At 40.9% G+C, this 23,457-nt stretch overlaps 2 protein-coding genes across 2 annotated transcripts in view; one reads left to right on the forward strand and one right to left on the reverse strand.

Annotated features, from left to right (window-relative positions):
• Positions 1-23,457, reverse strand: part of LOC103748903 (olfactory receptor 2AG2-like) — a 60,917-nt gene that overhangs the window by 32,822 nt on the left and 4,638 nt on the right. The gene's annotated exons all lie outside the window — the stretch shown is intronic.
• LOC103748905 (olfactory receptor 2AG1-like) lies at positions 18,743-19,693 on the forward strand. Its single transcript, XM_008851682.1, has one exon. It carries the CDS (start codon positions 18,743-18,745, stop codon positions 19,691-19,693), a length of 951 nt encoding a protein of 316 aa, XP_008849904.1.

Consider the following 23,457-nt stretch of genomic DNA (forward strand, 5'->3'; position numbering starts at 1 on the left):
AGACCTAAACAGAGAGTTCGCAAACAAAGAAATAAAAATGGCTAAGAAGCACCTTAAAAAGTGCTCAAAATCCTTAGTAATTAGAGAAATGCAAATCAAAACCACTTTGAGATTTAATCTTACCCCAGTCAGACTGGCTAAGATCAAGACAGCAAAAGACAACAAATGCTGAGAAGAATGTGCAGAAAGGGGAATGCTCATTCATTCACAGAGGCACTGCAAACTTGTATAACCACTATGAAAATCAGTGTGATGAACTCGAGTACTAAAAATACATCTACTGTATGATTTCATATCTATCCAGAGGACTCATCTTGCTACATCCAAAATCCTGCTTATATATTCATGTTTGTTGCTGATTTTTCACAATAGCTAAGAAATGGAAACAAACTAAATATCTCTCAGCTGAAGAATAGATAATGAACATTTGATACATTTACACTATGGAGTTGTACTCTGTGGTAAGAAAAGACAAAATCATAAAATTTTCAGGTAGATGGATGAAACTAGAACCTTTTATACTAAGTCAAGTAATACAGACTCAGTAAAACAAGCAACATATGCTTTTGCTTATTTATGGATCTTAGCACCAATGCCTTATATGTGAATGTGTATCCTGATTCAACAGCAGGAGCCAGGAAAAATGGAAAGGAACCATGGAGGTGAAGGGAAAGAAAGAATCTGAGAGAGGGGAATAGTAGGAAATAGATGTTACCAGGGTAGAAATGGGGACAATAGGGATATTCAATTGGAAAAGAAGGGGGAAAGGGCATACAAGGAACAACTGGGGTAAAGAGGAAGAAGGAACTCAAGAGAAGTGGGATAATAGGAGACCAGCATTATCAAGGGGAAAATGGGATATTTAACTGGGGAGACAGGAGGGAAGTTAGACAGGGAGAGAGAGAGATGAGAGATAAATAAAGCTTATTATGTGGCCTTAAAAGTCAGAGGGAAATGTATTAACTCAAAATGCCCTGGAAATTACACATACAATATCTGAACATGAGTGCATGTGTATATCTGAAGGCTATATAAAAAGAAATGCAGCGCCAGCCAGGAGAAACATCTCTTCCAGTTATTGGTCAGAATATTACAAGAGACTCCCGAAATAACAGAGGCACTTTCCATCACCCTTGATTACCTCCCAGGACTTGAAGGTAAGTTCCTGTTGCTGAAGACAGGATATACTTCAGACACAGGACTTGGAGGAATGGAGCTGGAACTGACCTGGAAACCTCCTCCCTGAAGACTAGCTCTCATAATTCTAGAGGATACTACACAAGCTGCTAAGGAAGAAAAATTAATCAATGGTTCAACTTAGCTGTAAGCCTAATAGCCACATGACTGGCACAGCCATACTATCTCTATTGGTAGAGTGGTGGCACAGTTTTTGTAGTAAAGGCAGTTTTATTTTTTTTTCCTTTCCAATTTAGTTTTTTTCTAATTTATTGAAATAGGGTCTTATTATACAACACAGCCTAGCCTCAAGCACATGATCCACCTGCTTCAGCTTCCTAATTGCCTGTACTACAAGGTACACCACTACTGCTAGAATTTGTCTGGTGTGAGCTTGTATGGGTCGTTTTCATGCTGTTATTATTGCTATACATTCATATGAGCTACTTCCAGCCACTTGGGAAAAAAATCTGTTTCATTGCAATCGTCCACCACCTCTGGCTCTTACAATCTTGCTGCCAGCTCTTCCACAATGGTCTCTAAGCCTTGGGTGCCAGAGGCATGATATAGATATCCTATAAATTGAGAAAGACCCTGCAGTGTCTTATTCTTTGCATTTTGGTCACTTGTGGAAATGTCACTGGTGAGAGCTGAGAAATGGATGAGGATTCTTTCCATCCCTTGCTCTGCTGTAGTCCCTAACCTTAGCTGTAGAAGTTATGTAACCTAGAAACGGGAACTTCACAGCCAGTTATTCTCTGCATCTGACACGTTTGGCAAAAGAAGGTTCTTTGATAAGTGGTGAGGGTTACAATTGTCTGTAAATATAAGGATACTTATTGAGAGTACAGTAATAATCTGACAAAGGTACGTTTTTCTCTAGGATCTATGACTTCTCTAGTCATATATATTTGACTCTGTTTACAGTACCACACAAGGGTTCCCTCTCATTGAACGGACCTTAAGTCCCATTAGTCAGCTGATTACCACCAAGAAAAGTGACACCAAGTGTTACAGCTGCTCCAGTAGAAGTTATTTGATGGGCTAGTCATTGCTGTGGTTCATGAATTTTGCAACTAGACAGGATCATTGAATATTTTCTCCCTCGGCAGTTTGCACATGTTCTGATACTATGGAAGTCTTCAGGGAGGAGGCTCCCAGACAAGTTCCAATTGAATTGCTCCAAGCCCTGTGTGCTTCAGCCATAGGATCTTACCTGCAAGTTCTGGGAGGCAATCAGTGGCTGTGGCGATAGCCTGTGACCAAGAAATTGAAGAGAGGTTTCCTCTGCCTATTTATGTCACATAGCCTTCTGCTATATATATGCACTCATATATACGTTACAAGTGTGTTTTTAAGTAGGCTTTTGAACCACCTAAGAATTATTTATCTCTCCTCTCTTTCTCCCAATATATATGCTCCACAGTTGAAGCATTCCTCCAATTTCCCCATTATCCCCCTTTCTAGAGCTCCAGAAAAATGGAAAGGAGCCATGGGTACAAAGAAAAGGAAGGAGCTCAAGAAAATGTTAACTCTTGAGCTCATTTATGTCTTGTGCAAATAACAATACATCAACTATGTCATATCAAAACAGCCTTTCAACAGATGCTTGCAGATTCTCAATCTCTTATATTTTTTCTGTCCCCCACTATAATGATTTTCCTTGATTCTTGAGTGGGTTCAAAGTGATATAGATTGTCCACATATGGCTGATAACTCATATTACCTAATATCAGCAGTTTGAAAAGTTCTGAGTCTGTGTGAACACTACTCTCTTTAATAAGAAATTGGCTAACAATGACTGAAAATGGCATTGATAAAAATACAAATATTGAGGAAGCATATTAACAACATTACCATTTAGTAAAACAAAAACAGTTCCTCCATAGGATCTATGACTTCTCTAGCTAAGGTTTTTGTCTCAGTTTACAGTAATAGGAATGATTGTTTTTATCTGGCACTAAACAGTCTAACCAGCCAAGTGTTTTCTGTTCAGTTCAAGACTAATTGTTCGTGTCTTGTAACCTTATCTGTGGTGTCTTCCACCACAGTGTCTTATCTAGCCAGGAGGAAATCAAGAACAATAGGAATAGTGTGTTTTATTTTATGTGCCTTTGATGTCTCCCTGCCCAATAACTCATATTTAGGCAACCTGTTCCTGGCACTGAGGTTTATTTAATAATCCATGTTCACCCATGTGGGATAGTTCAACCTTTATATTGATCTTCATTTTTTGTTCACCCATCTCTTAACTCCTTCCTTCTCCCATCTGCTTGACTCCATTTCTATCTAAACTTAAGCCACCATTATTCTTCCCCTGCCCTTACATATTGCATGTAAACTACTACTCCTTCAAATTAATGTTGCAGTGTGTGCTCACCCATTTCATTTTTACAATATGCATCCCCCATTTCAATGACCCAAATATACTTTTCTAGATATACTGCAGGTCAAACATGCAGCAGAAGGTAGAAGTTAAGACATACATATGAGAGAGAATATGGGAAAGTTGACTTTGGTGGATGAAGTGACCTCTATGTGTTTTCTCTCAACATTCATCCATTTACATGGAAATTTCAAAATTTAATTTATCCTTACAGGTAAGTACCACTCAATTATACATATTTATCTTATTTTAATTATCCATTCATCAATTAGTAAATATAGAGCTTGATGCTATTTCCAAGCTATTGCGAACAGAAGCCAAATGAACATGAATATGTTCAAGTGTCTTTGTAACAAAATATAAAGTCTTTGAGGATTTAGCCAGGAGTTATAGCGATGGGTCACAAGACAGGACTATTTCTACTTTTCAATAAACTTCCAGATTTTTTTCCAGAGGGTCTGCACAAGTTTACACCTGACTCCAACAGTGCATAGGAGTCCCACTTTCCCCCATGCATGTCTGCATTTGAATTAATGATGTTGAGCATTCTGACAATTTTTAATGCAATATTAAAATAGTTATACTTGTATTTCTTTGAATGCTGAGGATACTTATCATTTTTTATGTGTTTACTACCCATTTTTCCTCCTTATGTTGGGAATTTTCTGTTATGTTGCATATCTCATTTTTCAAGTGAACTCTGATTTTTTAAATTTTTCATTGAAATTTGTAATTTTAATACATCATAATATGTATAACCCCTTGTGCTAGATAGCTTTAGTGTCAACTTGACACACCTGGGTTGAGGGAGCCTCAATTGGGGAATTTCCTCTATTGGACTGGCCTGTGGCCATGTTTGAAGGGCATCTTCTTGATGAGTGATGTGGGAGGGCCCAGCCCACTGTGGGTGGTGCCACCCCTAGGCAGGTGGGCCTGTGTTGCATAAGAAAGCAGGATGAGCAGGGGCCAGAGGAGCAAGCCAGTAAGCAGCATTCCTCCATGGCCTGTGCTCTAGCTCCTGCCTCCAGGCTCCTGCCCTGAGTTCCTACCTTGGGCCTCCAGATGAACTGTGACCCGCGAGATGTAAGATAAATAAACCCTTTCCTCCCCAAGTTGGTAGTGGTCAGAGTGTTTTGTCACAGCAATGAAGAACAAAATTAGACACCCCTCCATTCTGTACCCCTCCATGGCACCCTCACCAGATTTCGTGAGTTCTGTCATATAGGTTACAGCTTATCAAACCAAGTTTCTGTTTCCAAATGTCCTTTCATGTGAGTCTATCCACCAGAGCCTGGTGAACCTAATTAGCATCATTTCCTTAAAGAAAATCAACCCTCCCTCTCCCATCAGTCATCATTTGAAAATAGTTCCTCACCTAAGGTTGAGGTTTCCTACTCATTTCTTTCCTAAGATACTGTTTTTGTTTTGTTTTGTTTTGTTTTTTCTGGATTGAGTTTGCATGGGTTGCGTGCATGTTGTCACCATTGCTAACTTCAAATGAGCAACTTCCCAGTGGCCTAGACAACTGCCTCCTTCTTGTCAGCCACCACCCATTGATCTTACAATCTTTCTATCTTCTCTTCAACAGTGGCCCTGAGCCCTAGGTGGCAGATGTTTGGTTTATGAATACTTCTCAGGGACCTATACTATTGTTCTGGATAGCTTTAGTGTCAACTTGACACACCTGGATTGAGGGAGCCTCAGCTGGGGAATTTCCTCTATTGGACTGGCCTCTGGCCATGTCTGAGGGGCATCTTCTTGATGAGTGATGTGGGAGGGCACAGCCCACTATGGGTGGTGCCACCCCTAGGCAAGAGGGCCTAAGCTTTCTAAGAAAGCTGGCTGAGCATGAGCCAGTGAGTGAGGCAGTAAGCAGCATATCTCCATGATTTCTGCTTCAGTTCTTACTTGAGTTCCTGCCATCACTTCCTACCTTGGGCTCCCAGATGAACTTGTACCTCCCCAAGTTGGTAGTGGTCAGAGTGTTTTGTCACAGCAATGAAGAAACAAACCAGAACAACTCTATAGTCTCATTCTCTGCACTTTGATCAGTTACAGGTTTCTGAGGTAATCAAAATCTGTTCCATGAGGAAACCCCATGGGTGAGAGCTGAGAGAGGCATTAATATACATTATGTCCCCATTCTCCTAAGTGTCCTAAGCCTTAGGTGTAAAGGTTATATTGTAGATGAGTCACTTAATTCTGTGCATCTCAGACATTTATCCTCTGTGTTTTCCCAATTCAGGAGCTCTTCAATGGTCTCTTTAAACACTGAGCCATCTTTCCAGTCCCATAATTTAATAGATCAAAGGTTTTTAAATTATTCCCTCATAATGTACTGGATCTATTTCTTATATACCAATATGTTTGATGTTTCACATTTGAATTTGTTCTTTCTTGTGTTAGCTGTACTAAGTGTATTTATCTTGTTGTTAAGTTATTAAGTTATGTATTTGAGAGCTCTTAAAAATTTTGATGTAGGAATTTAGCACTATAAACTTTCCTCATAGGACTACAATCATTGTGTTCCATAGATTTAGGAATGTTGTGTTCTCATTTTCTTACAACTCTAGTAATTTTTCAACTTGATACTTCAATTATTCAATGCCATAAATTATACTGAACAAATGTGGGAATGACTTTTCTGAGATTGTCTTCTGTTACAAAAGGGAATTTTATCTAATCTTGTAACTAAAGTAATCAAATATTTTGAGATCATCTAACACTATCTGCCTTCCTAATATGTAGTCATCTTATTTAGATTTAGCTAGCCTTTAGGACAACAATGTAAACAATGTTACTCAGCCATGAAAACAAATTTTGCATTCTCTACTAAACACATAGTTTTAATATTAATCTCTATTTCTTATTTCTCCTTTATGACATTTTCTTACCCCAACCAGAATAACGTGCATGTGTGTGTCTGTGTATGTGTGTGCATGTGTTTGTGTGTGTGTGTGTGTGTGTGTGTGTGTGTTGTGGCCATAACATTTCTAGAAACACTGATTGTTGAAAGCAAATGAATTATGTTCAGAATATGTTGGAAATATCATGTAGGCTTCAATGATAACATCTGTTTGTGGTTTTTTATGTTTTTCTTGGTTAGTAGCAGTCAGAAAAGGAGAATTCTTCCCTAATTAAAATGCTGGATATTGATTCATTAAGACAAATTTCTCCGTTCATTTTCCATACCATGCTTCAGCTGCCTGGTCAATAGTGTATCCCCTTTGCTCAACGGAGACAGTTCTGAAGGCAATCCCAACACTTCAGTTCAGGGCAGAGGAGGCTCACTCTTGGTTTAAATGACTCCAGGATTTAGCCTGTCTTTAATGTGGCATCACCACAAGTAAACAGATCTGACAAATACTATGGTCATTGCATGAGGCAACAAGATGATTACAAATGGGGACTAGAACACATGGTAGACTATAAAATTTGTAGGTCATTTTAACTTAGGTGCTTATTACATAACTTTTTGGGTTATCTAAACTTGCAGAGCTATATACTACAAAATATTTATTTTAATATTTTAAGAAATGTCTCATTTAAAAATGTAAAAAAACATGGTAATTTCAATGAATGAGAATGAGTTTATCAAACTTTGTATCTTTACTTTCATCAAAAATTCACAGTGATCTCCCATTCCAGTGTTATCATTTTTGTTAAGTTTTCTTTTACTGATTTCAGAATTCCATACATTGTATTTTGATCCCATTCAGACCTCCCACCCTCTCTCCAGCCCCTCCCACTACCATCCCACAGAGTTCATGTCCTGCATTATTATCTCTCCTTTTTCTATTTATTAAATTTCTGGGTTTTAAAGCCATATAAATTCTAATCTATGCCTCCAAAGTGTTCCTGGGTGTGGATCCATGCCCTTGAGCTGATCAACCAATCAGGTGTCACACCAGCAAGGAAATCTGACTCTCCCTCACCTAGTATTCACAATTTGTCAGTAGACTATCAGCTGGGGCTAGGGGTTCCTATTCCCTCTTCTATCCAACTGGGCCCCTGTCTGGCTTGGGTTTGCAAAATTCTTCTGTATGCTGCCCTTAGCACCATGTGTTTATCTGTAAACTATCCTGTCCTGCCCAGAAAACACTCTTTCCTCGTATTAATCAACCACCTCTGCCTCTTATAATTTTTCCAGCCCCTCATCCACAATGTTCCTTGAAACTTCAGCCATGCACCAATACCCCCTATGATTGACAGCATATTGCCCAGATCTGTTTGCAAGGAGGTGCTTGCCTCTTATGGAAGGCTGCTTATCAAGATGAGTGTGAACAACAAGCAGAGCGCAATAGATGTACCAATGTTCAAAATATAGGGTTTGATGCCCTAGTAGGGCGTGGCAATTTTGAAACTCCCCAGGCTCAAGCACAAGGACCTCCTTGCTATTTTGAACAGGTCCGACTCTGCGTGCTGCATGCTTTTCGAAGTATGCCAGCATGCACTGATACTAAATTAACCAAATTGGTACAGAAACCAGGCAAGCCTTTCTCTGACTTCTTTGAGAGATGCCAACAGAGTTTAGACAGGAAAATCAGTCACTGGGGGGCCACTGATGCCCTCCTAAAGGACTTTTCATATGAGGGATGCTCCATTGAATGTTGCCTGGCAATATGGCCTGTGCCTCATAAGGATATATCTGAATGGATTTTAGCCTGTCAGGACGTGGGGGACTGCTCAGGCCCATGCTACTGTCCTCGCTGAGGCACTGGCTGCTCACCAGCCCCAGACTGGTACAGAAAAGGGAAAATGCTGGGCCTGTGGGGGAAAAGGCCATTGGTCTCACACCTGTCCTAACAAACTCATTAAAGAGACTAAGAAAAGTCAAGTTCCTCCTTCAAAATGTCCAAGGTGCCGCAAAGGCTTTCATTGGGTGAGAGAGTGCAGATCTAAGGTGGACTTGGATGGTAACCCCATACAAAAGAGGCCTTTCAATGGCCAGTGTGGCACCTCTCAGCTCCGCCCCAAAGAGAGGAAATAAAGGCTTCCATCCCCCATGTCCACTGGACAGTGCCTATTGATCTACATAAGCCTAGAATACAGCTTACCCTGGATGGACATAAATTTTAGGGCTTAATTGATACTGGGGCCAATGTCACAACAATTAGACAGGAAGAGGCATTGCCCCATTGTCACTGCAAGCCCAGACCTCCCATATGAGGAGTTGGAGGCTTTAAAAACACCCAACAGGTCCAACGCCCTGTGGTCTGGACTGATCCAGATGGCAACACCGGAGCAATCAAGCCACTTTTAGCCGCAGGACTTGCTCATAATCTGTGGGGAAGGGATATTCTTACTAGCATGGATGTTGTTTTGACCACTGATGACAAAGCCTTTTATGATGATTGCATTAATAACCAGCACACAGGAAATGCACCCCATCCTTACTCCCAATTCTAATGGCCACTGCCCTGTTGCCCAAACCACCCCCCATTAAATTGACTTGAAACATGAAAACTCCAATATGGGAGGAGCAGTGGACTCTCCCATCACAAATGCTAACCCACTCTATTTCTTTGGTCCAAGAACAATTATCCTTGGGTCATATTGAACCCTCTCTTAGCTCCCATAATTCTCCTATTTTTGTAATTCAAAAGCGGTCAGGGAAATGGACACTTTTACGTGATTTAAGGGCTATTAATGATCACAAGGAGCCCTTGGAAACCCTACAACTGGGATTACCTCACCAAACTGTCATTCCTAAAGAATGTGCAATTATTATACTAGATGTTAAGGATTGTTTCTTCTCTATTCCTCTCCATGATAATGCTAAGCCCTATTTTGCTTTTTCTGTGCCCACCACCAACCATAATCTCCCATGTGGTCTTCCATGAGGGACAGCTTTCTTCACAAAAATCCTTTCCTTTCAAGAATCAGCACAATTTGGAGAGTTGTCTGCTATGTTACAAGTCTTTCAAGACTTCCCCACAACCCCATGCAATGTATTTTCTGACAGTGCCTATGTGAGCCAAACTATTCAAAATCCGGCATGAAAAACAAGCCCTACCATGTGCCAATATTATGTGGCCCATGCATGCAGACCTTTGCTGACTGAGGTCTCAATCTTACATTATATGGATCACATTCTTATTGCCCATAAGGACCCTAAGATCCTACAAGGAGCTTTTCAAAAACTTAAAACAAATATCTGAGCACTGGGCCTCACTATTGCTGCAGATAAAATTCAGTTACATGCCCCATATACCTTTTTGGGCCATTCTGTCCAAGATTTCATATGCCCTATATCCCCTACTCTTACCTTACCTGATAAGATCACCCTCTCTGAGGCACAGACCCTCTATGGAAACATAAATTGGATATGGGGCTTTCTACCCATGTCCACAGAAGGGATTACACCATTCTTTGACCTCTTGCAGGGTGCTGAAACAGCCTCCACCTCCCCAAGGTCTAGCCTGAGGCTCAATGCGCTATAACAATAATAAATACACACTTGTCTCAAACATTCGTTAATAGGGTACAACCTGGACAGCCTATCCAGGTCTTAGTCATTCCAACAAAAAACACCCCTATGGGAGCACTTTGGCAAGCCCAGGGACCATTGATATGGGTCCACTCTTCTTGGGAATCAATTGCATAAAATCACTCCTGTAATTGAGACCTGGGCAATAACAGCCCGAAAGCTCATTCAAACGTCCCACCTTCTGTATGACCATGACCCAGAGTTACTGGTCCTCCCTCTTCCACTCCCCTTGCTTCAAGCACTGTTTCTTGACAATGCTGACTTTCAGACTCTCCTACTGACTTATTGGGGAAAATATGATAATCATTACCCCCAGCATAGACTCCTCCAAGGAATAAAACAGCTTCCCTTGTCTTTATTTCCCCAGGCATTTCCAAAATGCAATCCCCTTCCTGAGGTTTCTCTAATCTTCACAGATTCTAGCAAACATAAATTTGGTTATGTGGTCTTCCATGAGGGACAGCTTTCTTCACAAAACTCCTTTCCTTTCAAGGATCAGCACAATTTGGAGAGTTGTCTGCTATGTTACAAGTCTTTCAAGACTTCCCCACAACCCCATGCAATGTATTTTCTGACACTGTGTGCCTATGTGAGCCAAACTATTCAAAATCTGGCATTTGCAGCCTTCCAACTTCACCGTAGCCCCCTTGATCTATTGCTCTCCTCTTTACAATTGCTGCTTGAGCAGAACTCTGCCCCTTGGTATGTTCAACACCTGCAGTCTCATACCAATCTTCCAGGGCTTCTGGCAGAAGGCAATGTTACCATTGACAGACTAGTGATGAATGCTACCCTGGGTCCTGCTCTCTTACAAGCCAGGGACTTACACGCCCGCTTCCATCTTCCTCCCCAAGCTATACATAGGCTCCTATCTACTTTGCCAATCCAGAGCTGCAAATATCTGGTCCATGCATGCTCCTCGTGTGCCCCCCTTGTGCCCCTGGGATATTTACAACCTTCCGGAACTCTCCTCAGAGGCCTCGGTCCTAATAAGATTTGGCAAATGGACATAACTCATTTTTCCCCCTTTGATAAACTAAAATACATTCATCATATTATTGATACTTACTCTGCTACCCTCTTTGCTTTGGCCTCAAGACTGCCTTCCATGCCATAAAAACCGTTAAATACGCTGTGGTCCTTTTAGGAGTTCCCTGGCAATTAAAAACAGATAATGGCCCCTGCTACACGTCCACGGCTTTTCGCCGCTTCTGCACTGACTGGACTATTCAACACATCACTGGCATCCCCTATAATCCTCAGAGCCAAGGAATCATTGAATGCTCCCATCAAATGCTCACCAAAGAATACAGAAAATAGGGGGAGACAGTAACAAAGGCCCCCGCTCTAAGGATCCCAATTTTGTTATACAACAAGCTTTATTCACCCTAATTTTTTAAAAATTTGACTCTAATGGCCTCCCACCAGCAATAAAGCATTGGGGGGCTTTCACTCATCCCACTCCCACCCCCATGGTGAGATAGAAGGAACCCTTCACAGGAGAGTGGAAGGGCCCACACTTATTGCTAACACAAGGGAGTGTCTATGCTTGTGCCTTCCAAGATAATGTCCCAGCCGCCATCTGGATCCTGGCCCAAAACATCACAGTTGCCTGTGATGCAGCTGACTCCAGAAGTATCGGCCTCAGAGATGGTGATAAAACCAGAAACCCAACCCACAGAGAAGGCAGCCCAATGCCGCAAGCCCTGGAACCAGCCAGTCCCACATACACAACAGATGAGAGACCTGAACATCAATAACCATCCAGGTGATGACTACCCCAACATCGGGTCCACCCAGTGATCTGGGGGGACATTAAAGATCTTCCCCACCTACTTTTATGAGCACTGCCTCCCCTCCCATTGTTAGGACTGAGGGCCTCTTGGGGCTGCTTTCTGCCACCTACTCTGTCCTTAATGCTTCTAAGCCCAGGTACACTTAGGACTGCTGGATATGCCTCTCTGCTGCCCCCCCATTTCTGTGAAGGATTGCCCAACCTGGGCAACTATACATTCCTAGACACCTAGTCTGAATACCGATGGCACATTTCTGCCCCCAAGATGACCCTGCAATCTATTTATGGACAAGGCCTCTGTGTCACCCCTCAAGGCTCTACCATTCCACCCTGCTATCAGCATCTCTATAACCAGACCACCTACCTCCCCTCTAATGAATCTTACTTATGACCTCCTCCCAATGCCTGGTAGGCTTGTTCTTTTGGGCTCACTCCTTGTATCCACTTAATCACCCTTAACTGTTCTGCCCCCTCATGGTACCTGCTAGCCCAGCTAATCCCAAAAGCCAACCTTTATTCAGGGGATGAGATGGACCTTAAGCTTTCCCCATTGGAACATTCTCACCATAAGAGGGCAGCTGCCCTGTTGATTGCTGGCACCACTCTTTTGGGGGTTCAGTATTGCCGGCACCCTAGGGTTAGGAACATTAGCACTGATCCTACAGGACAAAAATTATAATGCCCTTAGTATGGCTATTGATTCGGACTTAAAAAAATTACAAGCTATAGAACATCTTGAGAGTTCCCTGTCCTGCCTTGCCAAGGTCACCTTACAAAATAGGAGGGGCCTGGACCTCTTGCTCCTTCAACAGGGAGGATTATGTGTTGCTCTAGAACAGTGCTGTCTCTATGCTAATCATTCTTGTATCATAAGGGACTCCTTAAGCTTAGTCCACAAAAGGATCTTAGAGAGAGAATAGACCATGGTAAAGAACCAAAACTGGTATGAGTCACTATTCCAGTCTTCTCCTTGATTCACAACACTCCTCTCTGCCTTAACCAGGCTTCTGGCCTTGCTCCTTCTGGCCTTAATCTGTGGCCCAATTCTTTTAAGAGCCTTACTTAACTTCATTAGAGACCAATTTGCTACGATTCAACTTATGATGACACTGCCTCATTTCTTACCCCTACCCTCAGTCATGCCCAGACCCAGGTTTAAAAAGGATAAAAATTATGGCCACAGCCATACAATGGACCTAAAACAACTTGGGTTGTCCTGCTGGGAGCCTTTCTGGGGACTGCCTTGGCTCAGACAATGCAGATGGTGCTCTTAGGGAGTCCTGGACTGAAAATACATTTGAAGGCCCTGGCTCAGACGAGAGGATGCTAACAGGCTTATCCATTCAGGTCTTGTGAGCACACTCCAAGACGGTCTAGCCATTGCTCCAGATTGCTTCATCCGGTAGATCTCTTCCTTCTTCATATTGCACCAGCCTTGCCATGGCCCCAGTTTGGACCCCCAGTTTGGATCTCAAAATAGCCCATCTTTTAAACAAAAAAGGGGAGATGTTGGAGTATGTTTGTTTGCTTTGATAAACAGCTTTTTAAGACATAAGATGGCCCTCAAACCCCAGGGAACCAACCACCCCTCCCTCGCAGGGCTGATCATATGATTTATAGGAATACTAGTCCCGATCAGTAAAATGAAACTGTAAACCGAAACCTAAGCTGTCTGCCCATGCATGACCTGATCATTGTACTCTCCTGAATGACTTAAGAACCCTGTATAAGCTCTCTGTTTCCTCAATAAAGTAGATCTGCTCCACTAAACCTGGTCTCCTGTGTCTGAATACGGCTCTGATGACACAGCATCCCCACCAGCCCTGGGGTCTGGGATCAGGCAGCGGGGGCAACGACAGTGAAGGTGGCCTTAATGGATGGCCACAGATAAGAGCCTGGGGTTTCTCAGATAAAGGGGGATTCTGTGCCTTCCAATTATACAGGTCACTAGTTGAGAAGGATACACAGACTATTAAGGGGGGTCAGGCTCTGCCTTCTTCATCTGTAGGAGCAGGCCTAAGTGGGGACACTTCTATAAGGGGAGGAAGAGTTGGAGGGGGAGGATTATTCTTGCCCACTCTGGGTATGGGAGGGAGAAGATAAGTCTTTATAGAGCCTTGGGGTTGGAGGGGCTGGGTCAGGGGGACCTCCCTCGGACAGGGTAGGATCTTGAACTGGCTGAGATAGGGTTATAAGGCAGGGGGAAGTCATCCTCTTCCTTGGGGGTAAAAATGTGGGCCCAGACTGTGGTTTTAGGGTGGACTCTCTATTTCTAGTTACCAGAATGGAGGATTCTATTCTAGTGGCCTAGCATTGTATACAGAGAGGGGGATGGAGGAGGAGGGAAAGCCATCAGTCAATGTACGGGCACTGATCCACATGGCCAGGGTTCCCAGTGACTACCCACCAGACTCGTCAGGTTGTTGCAGCATCAAAAGACCCTGCATCAGTTCAACCCATGTCAAAAGTGGGCCATTTCAATTCCAATTAGCAATAAATGTGAAGTTTTCTTGGTGACAGTGTGACTCTGTAGTCTATGGAAATTCTTCAACATGCAGTCCAACATATTCAATCTTACTCGAACTGGTTTGCATTTCTGCAACAAAACTTAAAGGCACACCAAAAGACACAAATTCACCAGACAAATGTGAGAAGCATAAAGGGACAGAAAATCCCACCAAACTAAGCCAACCAAATATGGACAAAAGACTGAATACACAGGTGTGAGATAGGGGTTATAAGGCAGGGGGAAGTCATCCTCCTCCTTGGGGGTTAAAAATGTGGGCCCACTTCACTCACACTCATTAAACAGATTGGCTAGGACAACAACACCTCCTATTCCTGGAGACCGAACTACAATTATGTCCAATCTGTTTGAAGTCTCCCCAAATGTCCAGTACCCAGAAAATCTCATGGATGGTTCTGAATTCATCACCAGCTGCCCAGGATTTTACTTTCAATTTGGACAGTTTGGCTCAAGAATTTGCAGCTGCTATGAACTAGGCTCCCTGGGCTCCAGCAGGCCACTGAACCCACCAGGGGGGATTGCCCCAAAATTGGGCCTGTCCTGGGTCAGCTTCCTGGGTCTGGGGTCTCCCTGGATCTCAGTGGGTCCTCTAAAAATATTATGGCATTTGGGACCACTAGGAAAAGACCATCAGACACCAGGTCGTATTTCATTCAAAGTTTTATTCAAGCTAGCTACAGCCCTCAATTCAGGAGTACTGACTGTAGCCCTGGTGGAGTGGGGAGGCTACTTTTAGAGAAACAACAACAACAACAACAAAAACAAAAAAAGACAAGGGGACTTTCTGGGTGGAGGTATCCATCGATTACACGTGGCAGGCAGTGGTAATCATATCATGACAGACAATTGCAGGGTCCATGGTAGAGGGGCTTTTTTTTTGAGACAGGGCCTCCCTGTATCCCCAGCTGTCCTGAAACTCGTAAACAGGACTTTTCCAACTTTTTGGACAAACAAGCAAGAGGCACAAACAAAACAATTACAGCGACTGAGTGGTGACATCACTCTGTGGAACCTAGAGCTGCAAGAAGATCCCATTTCCTTCAGGGCACAGCGAGAAGCAAGATTACAGAAGCCAGAATGAGCAGTTAGAGACATCAGATCAGGGTTTGTAAAACCTACTTTTGTTCTCCTGTAGCCTTACAAGGAAGGCCAAATGATTTATAAGGACTGGGTTACTTACAAGACCTGGGGGTAGAGGAGAATTCAGCGCAGAGTTACTTCCTTAAGATGGAGTTTTCAAAATGGAGCCTCTCTGGCCAGCACAGCATGATATTACAAATAGTCCAAACAAAGAGGACTGAAAATAATGAAAGGAACATTCCAGAAAAGATGTAAAATCACCCTATGCTTTTGACTCAGAGGCTAGCCACAAAAGATACCTTTGAAGATCTATTCGATTTCAATTTTTTTAAGTTTCCAATATCACCTTAAGGAAGATGGGTGGTATATGCCTATGATCTCAGCATTTTGAAGGCAAAGGAAATCAAATCCTGGATTCTAGAGATGAAAAAAACTTAAGGTCACTTAGCACATTAAGTGACAGAAGAACTCAGAAAAAAAAAGTGAGAAAGTCACCCAAGAGGATTCATTAATTTACCATCTCCTAGACAAAGATTCTAAGAGAATCCATTTCATGTGGGAGATAAGTCCCTCTGAAAGTGTGCATAGGAGGAAGAAGAGAGGAAGCAATAGGATCAAAACACAAAGCAGTGTGTTACCAGATAACACCATGGTTTACTTCAGACTCCAGGGAAATTTAGGTATGGCACAACAAGACCCCTTGGACATCTACTGAAATTTCTACTGATTTCATGCAGTGCTTAAAAATAGCAACAGAAGTAAAGAATCCTGATATTTAAGACACAAGAACATCTGAAGACAGAGAAGCTTATGGAGCTCTATCCATGCAACAGCAAGCAGAAGCTGTTTCTACTACTTCTCAGATGTGAGAACAGGAAAACTATCTTCATGCTACATAGGAAATTATACAAAGTCTATTAGCTCCCTGCTGGATCCACTGCCATCATCAGAGAGCACTGACAAGAAGGACTAGAACTGCCCTGACACCTGACAGTGGATGAACTCAGAAGGTAGTCCACCAGCTTAGCAAAACAAAGGAATTAAGTGACACTGAAGGAAAGCACATTCAGCCCTCCTTCTTATACTGAAATATCTTCAGTCTCCCAGTAGCCCATAGGAAGCTGAGTTGGTAAGAATTTGTCTCTCCTTTAATAAAATATGTAGTCTCTAAGCATGCCATGTCAATAAACAGTGTTCAAATGAAGCTTAAAGACTTCAAACTACAGTGTCAAGTTCCCTAGTGCTTTGAACTTCATATTCCTTTTAATATTTCTTTTATTTTGAACGTTAAAAGAGGATAAGGACCAGTCAGAGTTTTGAGGTAAATAGAAGATGTTCTAGGGGACAGTGAGAACACATTACGTACACATGTGAAATTGTTAAAACAACAAACTTTACTTAAAAAATTGTCTAATATTAAAAAACTGAAAGGGAGTCTGGAGAGATGGTTCAGTGGCTAAGAGCACTATCTGCTCTTGCAGAGGACCTACATTCAATTCCCAGCACCCACACAGTAGTTAACAACCATAGGGTCTGACACCCTACTCTGTCCTCTGCAGGCATTGCATGAAACAGATGCACTTATAGACATGCAGGAAACACATTCACACACATAAAATAAAGATTATAAATACAGTATTTCTTTAAAATTGAAAGAAAATAAATTGGGCTTGATAAATGTTCAGTGCTATAAGTTCTACCTTCCTGGTAGTAATTTCTCAGTACATGTCTTTAGATACTGGATGTTGCTGGCTTTTGATAAGCTCTATCAAGTAGATACAGAAGCCACCTGTAATAAGGAGGTAATTGTTCTTTATACTTAGAGATTTTAAATGTTTAGGTACTAATGTCCCCCAAAGAAGTGAAGGAAAACCAATGAAATGTTAAAATATTTATGCTATGACAAGGCTATCTGATTTTTACATATAGCCATGTCATAGCATAAATAGCCACTTTCATATCTGTGATCCATGATATGACTTGACTTCATTTGAACTGATACTTTATGCACAGCTATCCTCCTGTCAGCCTTAGACCCCTGACTCTCTTTCCCCATGGGTTTGGGAACCATGCACCAACAGCAGCTTTCCAGAAAGCAAGCTCCTGATCCTTATCCCTGTGCCCTTTCTATGTACTGCAAATGCTCTGGACTTACAGAAGGGAAAGTGGACATTAGGGTCAAAGACAGTAGTAAGGTAGGATTTGGGCGCCTGATTACAATACAAAATTGCTATTTTTTGTTATTTTTTGTCATTTCTCTCAAACAAAAGCAGACTCCCTTTGGGGAGAAGGTACTCATGTTTTCTCACATGCTTTGTGTAATAATCTGGTAGAATAAATAACTGTTCAGATGGATGGTAGTTTCAGCTAAAATCAGCACCATCTCAATGCAATGTTTCCTGGTTTCAGAAGTCAGTAATCCTCTCAGACTTATGGGGAATGTGGGGCTGGAAATCAGAGGTAATCAAGTAGACAAACTTGTCCTCTTCCAAGGATATTTGTTAAAATAAACATGGTTTATGAAATGTAGACAGGTTGATGCTTTCTGAAAATCTGAGAACTTAGAGGTGGAGGGGAAAAGTTCTTCAATTAAGGTGAGCCTGGGTTTCATATAGAGACCCACACTCAAAATATGTTATTACAGAGGAAGTGTGATTGAGAGAAGGAGTTACCTACTGATCTTGCAGAGGACCTGAGTTTGGTTAAAGCACAGATCTAGAGGAATCTGATGCCTCTGGCCCCTATGGGCTTTTTCACACACGTATACATACATATACACAGGCATGCACAGTTTGTTTTTTTTAAAAATCTTTCAAAAAGGAATTTTAAAAAAATCAATGGAGTTACATTATTTTAATCATAACATTGTATCAGCTTAGAATTTCAACAATTAAAAACATTTCTACACAGAAAACCAACTTGGATATTTAAGCCATTTGTCAAATGTTACAATATAACATTGCATGTCAGACTCTTTACTCTTGAGAGATCATTTAATCTTTCTGGAAAGAGACTTCAGGATTAATGTATTCAGTAGTATTTTTGTTAGATAACTTCCTAATGCTTAGTTATCACTATGTTACCTACTTCTATACATGGATATTTTACCAAGATTCGATTAAATATGAGAAACTTGCAAACCAGCAAGCAAAGATATTTACTAGTAGAAAACAGATCTAATTGGAGTCATGTTGGGTATCCTATGGTGCATCTGATGTTATGCGTTCATGCTAGCAAAACTTCACTGAGCCCTCTGTTTCTAGACATATAAATTAGAGACAGCACAGAATGGAGCTCTGGAACTCCACGTTGGGAAATGCCTTCATCTTGGTGGGGATTCTGGATGGCAGTGACTTTCCTGAACTTCTCTGTGCCATAATCACAACCCTGTACTTTTTGGCCCTGACCAGCAATGGACTGCTGCTCCTGGTCATCACATTGGATGCCCGGCTCCACGTGCCCATGTACCTCCTACTCAGGCAGCTCTCTCTCATGGACCTCCTCCTCACATCAGTTATCACTCCCAAGGCTGTCATGGATTTTCTGCTCAGAGACAACACCATCTCTTTCGGTGGCTGTGGTCTTCAAATGTTTATGGAACTGTCGGTGGGTAGTGCAGAGGACCTCCTTCTTGCCTTCATGGCCTATGACAGGTATGTGGCCATTTGTCATCCACTGAACTATATGATCTTCATGAGTCATAGGGTCTGCTGGTTCATGGTGGCCATTTCATGGATCCTGGCATCACTAAGTGCTCTAGCGTATACCATCTACACAATGCAATATCCCTTCTGCAAATCCCGGGAAATTAGACACCTGTTCTGTGAGATCCCTCCTTTGCTGAAGCTGGCCTGTGCTGACACATCCAAATACGAGCACATGGTATATTTAATGGGCGTGATTTTGCTAATTCCCCCTCTTGTTGCCATTCTGGCCTCCTATTCACTAATTCTATTCACTGTGCTCCACATGCCTTCAAATGAGGGCAGGAAGAAAGCCCTTGTCACCTGCTCTTCCCACCTGACTGTGGTTGGGATGTGGTATGGGGCTGCGACAATCGTGTATGTCCTGCCCAGCTCCTACCACAGTCCCAAACAAGACAATATCAGCTCTGCTTTCTACACAATTGTCACTCCAGCTCTCAACCCCCTTATCTACAGTCTGCGGAACAAGGAGGTCACTGGGGCTTTGAGGAGAGTCCTGAGAAAACGATTGTTGTCAACACATCCCACCTTCTAGGACATTCTATTAGTTGCCTTCTAAACTCATTATCTCCTCAAAGTCGGAAGCTTTCTGATATGAATGAAATACTGTTGGAAAAAAACAAGATGGTAAAAAGTATCCTGTGCTATATTAGTATAGGAATATAAGTATCTTTATTAAATCCTCTTTGGATATTTTCTTCATGAAGTATCTTATAGAAAGAAAATCACTATTTAAAGTTATTCTGCTTTATCTTTAAAAGTAAGACTCCATTTTCCAATGTAACTGCTTAGATAAATGAGTCTAAATGGTATTACCACCTGAACGTGACCCCTGAGATTTTAAGTCAACACCAAAATAAAAGCCAGAGAAAATATTTTCAAGTGGGTGGCTCACATATCAATGGGAGAGAATGCTTGAGTCTTGCACACATTTTAAACAATGTAAACCTGGTAAATGTAATATAGACAATTGCAGATTTGTCCAATATCCTGTTGGTTGAAGTTTTCATTATGCTCGCTCTTTCTCTTTCTAAGCACCAACCTTTTTGTATACTCAGACAATGAAACGGTTTAGTGTGTATGTGTGTGTGTGTGTGTGTGTGTGTGTGTGTATTTTCACATGGGCACGCACATGTGTCCTATGTCATTTTACACTTTCTTCTTTTTTTTGTCAGTGATGGGAATTGTAGTGAACATTTACCATTCTAGCCTATGAATAAATAAACCAAACAGACAAATAAAACAATGATTTTACGTTTTTCTAAGCATGTCTTAAAATGTTTCAACAACTGTAAAATGTTCACATGCTTGGTTAGTGTACCTGAGTTAAATATTACACTATGTGTACATGTGTCAAAATGTCATATGATACCTCATGTATATGCATAGTCTGTATGGATTTACACTGAGATAAAATATTAGTCAGAATTATCATCAGATTGTAAATGACAAGAAATGTTGGTGGTTTGGCTTTGGGAAAAGGAATCCATTTACACACTGTTGGTTGGAGTATAAGGTAGTAAAACCGTCTTGAAATTCAGACTGGAAATTTCTACAGAAAATATAAATGCCATATAACCCAATTATGCTACTCTTAGGCATATACTCAAAGAACTCCATACAACTACAGAGATACTTGTGTATCAATCCAAGTTCATTGCAGCTCTACTCGCAATAGAATTTTATTCAGTTGTAGAGAAAAAAAATGCAAAAAAATGAATTTGCAGGTAAATAGATGGAACTGGAATAAAATAAACACAAATATTTTGAGTCAGGAATACTTTGTGTGAGGCATCTGGAATATATGATTACATTATGTATTCTAAAATATTATGTGGAAAATGTGCCCTGAAAGCTTTATTAGTATATTGCATCATCTTAAAATTTTGTAATGTAACTTGTTATTTCATCACTATAAATACCTAATGTTTTATGTGTTTGTATGTGTTTTTATTAATTAGCAATAATGGTTCTCTTGGGTATGTGACTAAAATTTTCCCCTAGGAAAACTCTTATGTGTTAAAATCAGAAAGTTTAAAATCAATCTATTGTTCTTGATATTAAAAAACAAATTGTTTTTCTGAAAATGCTAAACCTTTTCTGCATTTAATTTTACATAAAATTTTATAGTAGTCATAACACTAAATTTTCACAATTTGTATATTTCTTATTATTTTTTTTACAACTTCAGGGTTGAGGAGATAGTTATTAGCATTATTATAATTATGGTAACAATTTCTACTTGCATAGAAAATTTAGTTTAGGGATGCAGAGCCTGAGAGGTTACCCATGTTCCAGTAGACAGTCCTACATCCAATATACAAACAGGCAGTACTGGTTGGTTCGGTTGTTTTAAAAGGAGAATGCTTGAAATTGATGGAAATTGATGGAAAAGTGGCTGAGGGCGTAGTGAAGGAATTGGAAGTCAGGAGTTGGGGGAGTGGATTTGACCAAAATATATTATATGCATGTATTAAATTATCAAAAAATAAAAGTAACGAAAATAAAATGTGAGAAAAAAATGTCTGTGTACTAAAAGGCAGTCGTTCTTATTTCTTCTAATACTATTCTGTTCTTAAGGTATAATATAGCATGATCTTCATAGGAGGAATTTCTGTATTTTGCAGTTCTTTCCTTATTCATTTTTCAAATTAACATTAATTCTTTAAGGCAAATTTATAGTTTTTTTTCAAATGCTCAAAATGGTGAGACTATACATTCTTCTTCAGTTATCTCTTTCTTAAACCATACTTCTAAATAATCTGTTTTACACTTATATTTCTACTTAGATGACCTACTGAAATAGAGGTGAGATCACAGAGAGCTGAGAGCTGCATGGCTACCACCCAAGCTCTAGCTCTAGCGTCTCTTTCCTTCATTCTTAATGAGGATATTTAATCATATTATCTATGTCTTAAAAACTGTAAGCAATGCAATTATGAGAATATTATATTTACAATTCAGTCCTTTTTACAATAGTCAGCCTTGCATACCAGAATAAAATATTCTTTCTGCTTCCCAAACCCACTCATGTTCTTTGTAAATTTTCATACTGTAGGTCTCATTGATGATCCTGTTTCTTACTTTAATTGAGCAAAGCATTCAGTCAAAGACTCCTCTCTCTTTCCATCATCAAACATCCTGTCCACCTCAGTCTATAGACAGCTTATACTGGTTTTCCTCATTACAGCTGCCTATCAACTCCCAACCTCCACTAGCACCCTGGGTCCATGTCCACGGGTGTCCCCAAAATTTTGCTGGTGAACAGTCTTTTCTGCCTGAGACCCTTGTCTTCCATTGTGCTTTATGACCACGAACATACCTCATTATAGATGTTCCCTCACAACTTCATCTCATTGAGTTATTGCCAGCTTTGCTCAGTTACTGTACATAGAAAACCAATCACAAAATGAATTTTGTATTCACTGTCTCCCTTCTGGACAAACCTCATGGCACTGTTATTGCCATAGGTGTCATTATGTGCTGCATAGAACAGATCATTTCATATCGTCTGCCTTCAGCAATTCAGCAGCATCAACACTGTTGACCATTCTCTCTCCTTTCTTGAAGCCTTTTTCACCCTCAGGTTCCAGACACTACACACCATTGCTTTGCCTCGTCCTTCCCTTCATTCTATTAATTTTTTGGTTCTCTGTCTCTTTCTGGATGAAATTCAGCATACCAATAGAGACCTCTCTTTCTCACTCAGAAAGTTCTTCTAGAGTAATTTCCAGGTTTACAGGTTGCATACCATCTACAGAATAATAAAAGTTGATAATGTGCAAAAGTCAGGCTCTTTTATCTCACTACTCATGTTTAACATGAATTTCATTTTTATTCATTTTTTCAATGTATACTTTTATTGAATTTTTGTGCATTTCATATAAAAGTTCTTAATCATCTTTATACTGACTACCCATCCACACCCCACAGGCCCCCACACAGGATTTCATGTATGGTGTCATATATGTTAAGTCCTAGTGAGCCAAGTTTGTGTACCCAGATATCCTTCACTGCAAGTTCATCCACTGGAGTCTAGTCAACCTATCTAGAGTCTCCCCCTTAAAGAAGATCAGCTCTCCTTCACCCAGCAGTAACCAGCTGCCAATAGTTCTTCAGCTAACATTGGGACATGCTGCCCATTTCCCCAGTTTTATGTTGGGTTTTTGCCTGAGTCACTTTGCACGGGTCTTGTGCATGCTGACATGCATATTGTAAGTTCACATTAGGAAGTCCCCAGACTCCTGGAAGACTCGGTTTCCTTATAATCAAGCACCAACCCTAACTCTTACAATCATT

This window comes from Nannospalax galili, unplaced genomic scaffold (assembly GCF_000622305.1).
Source record: "Nannospalax galili isolate Female #2095 unplaced genomic scaffold, S.galili_v1.0 scaffold426, whole genome shotgun sequence".
NCBI lineage: Eukaryota > Metazoa > Chordata > Mammalia > Rodentia > Spalacidae > Nannospalax > Nannospalax galili.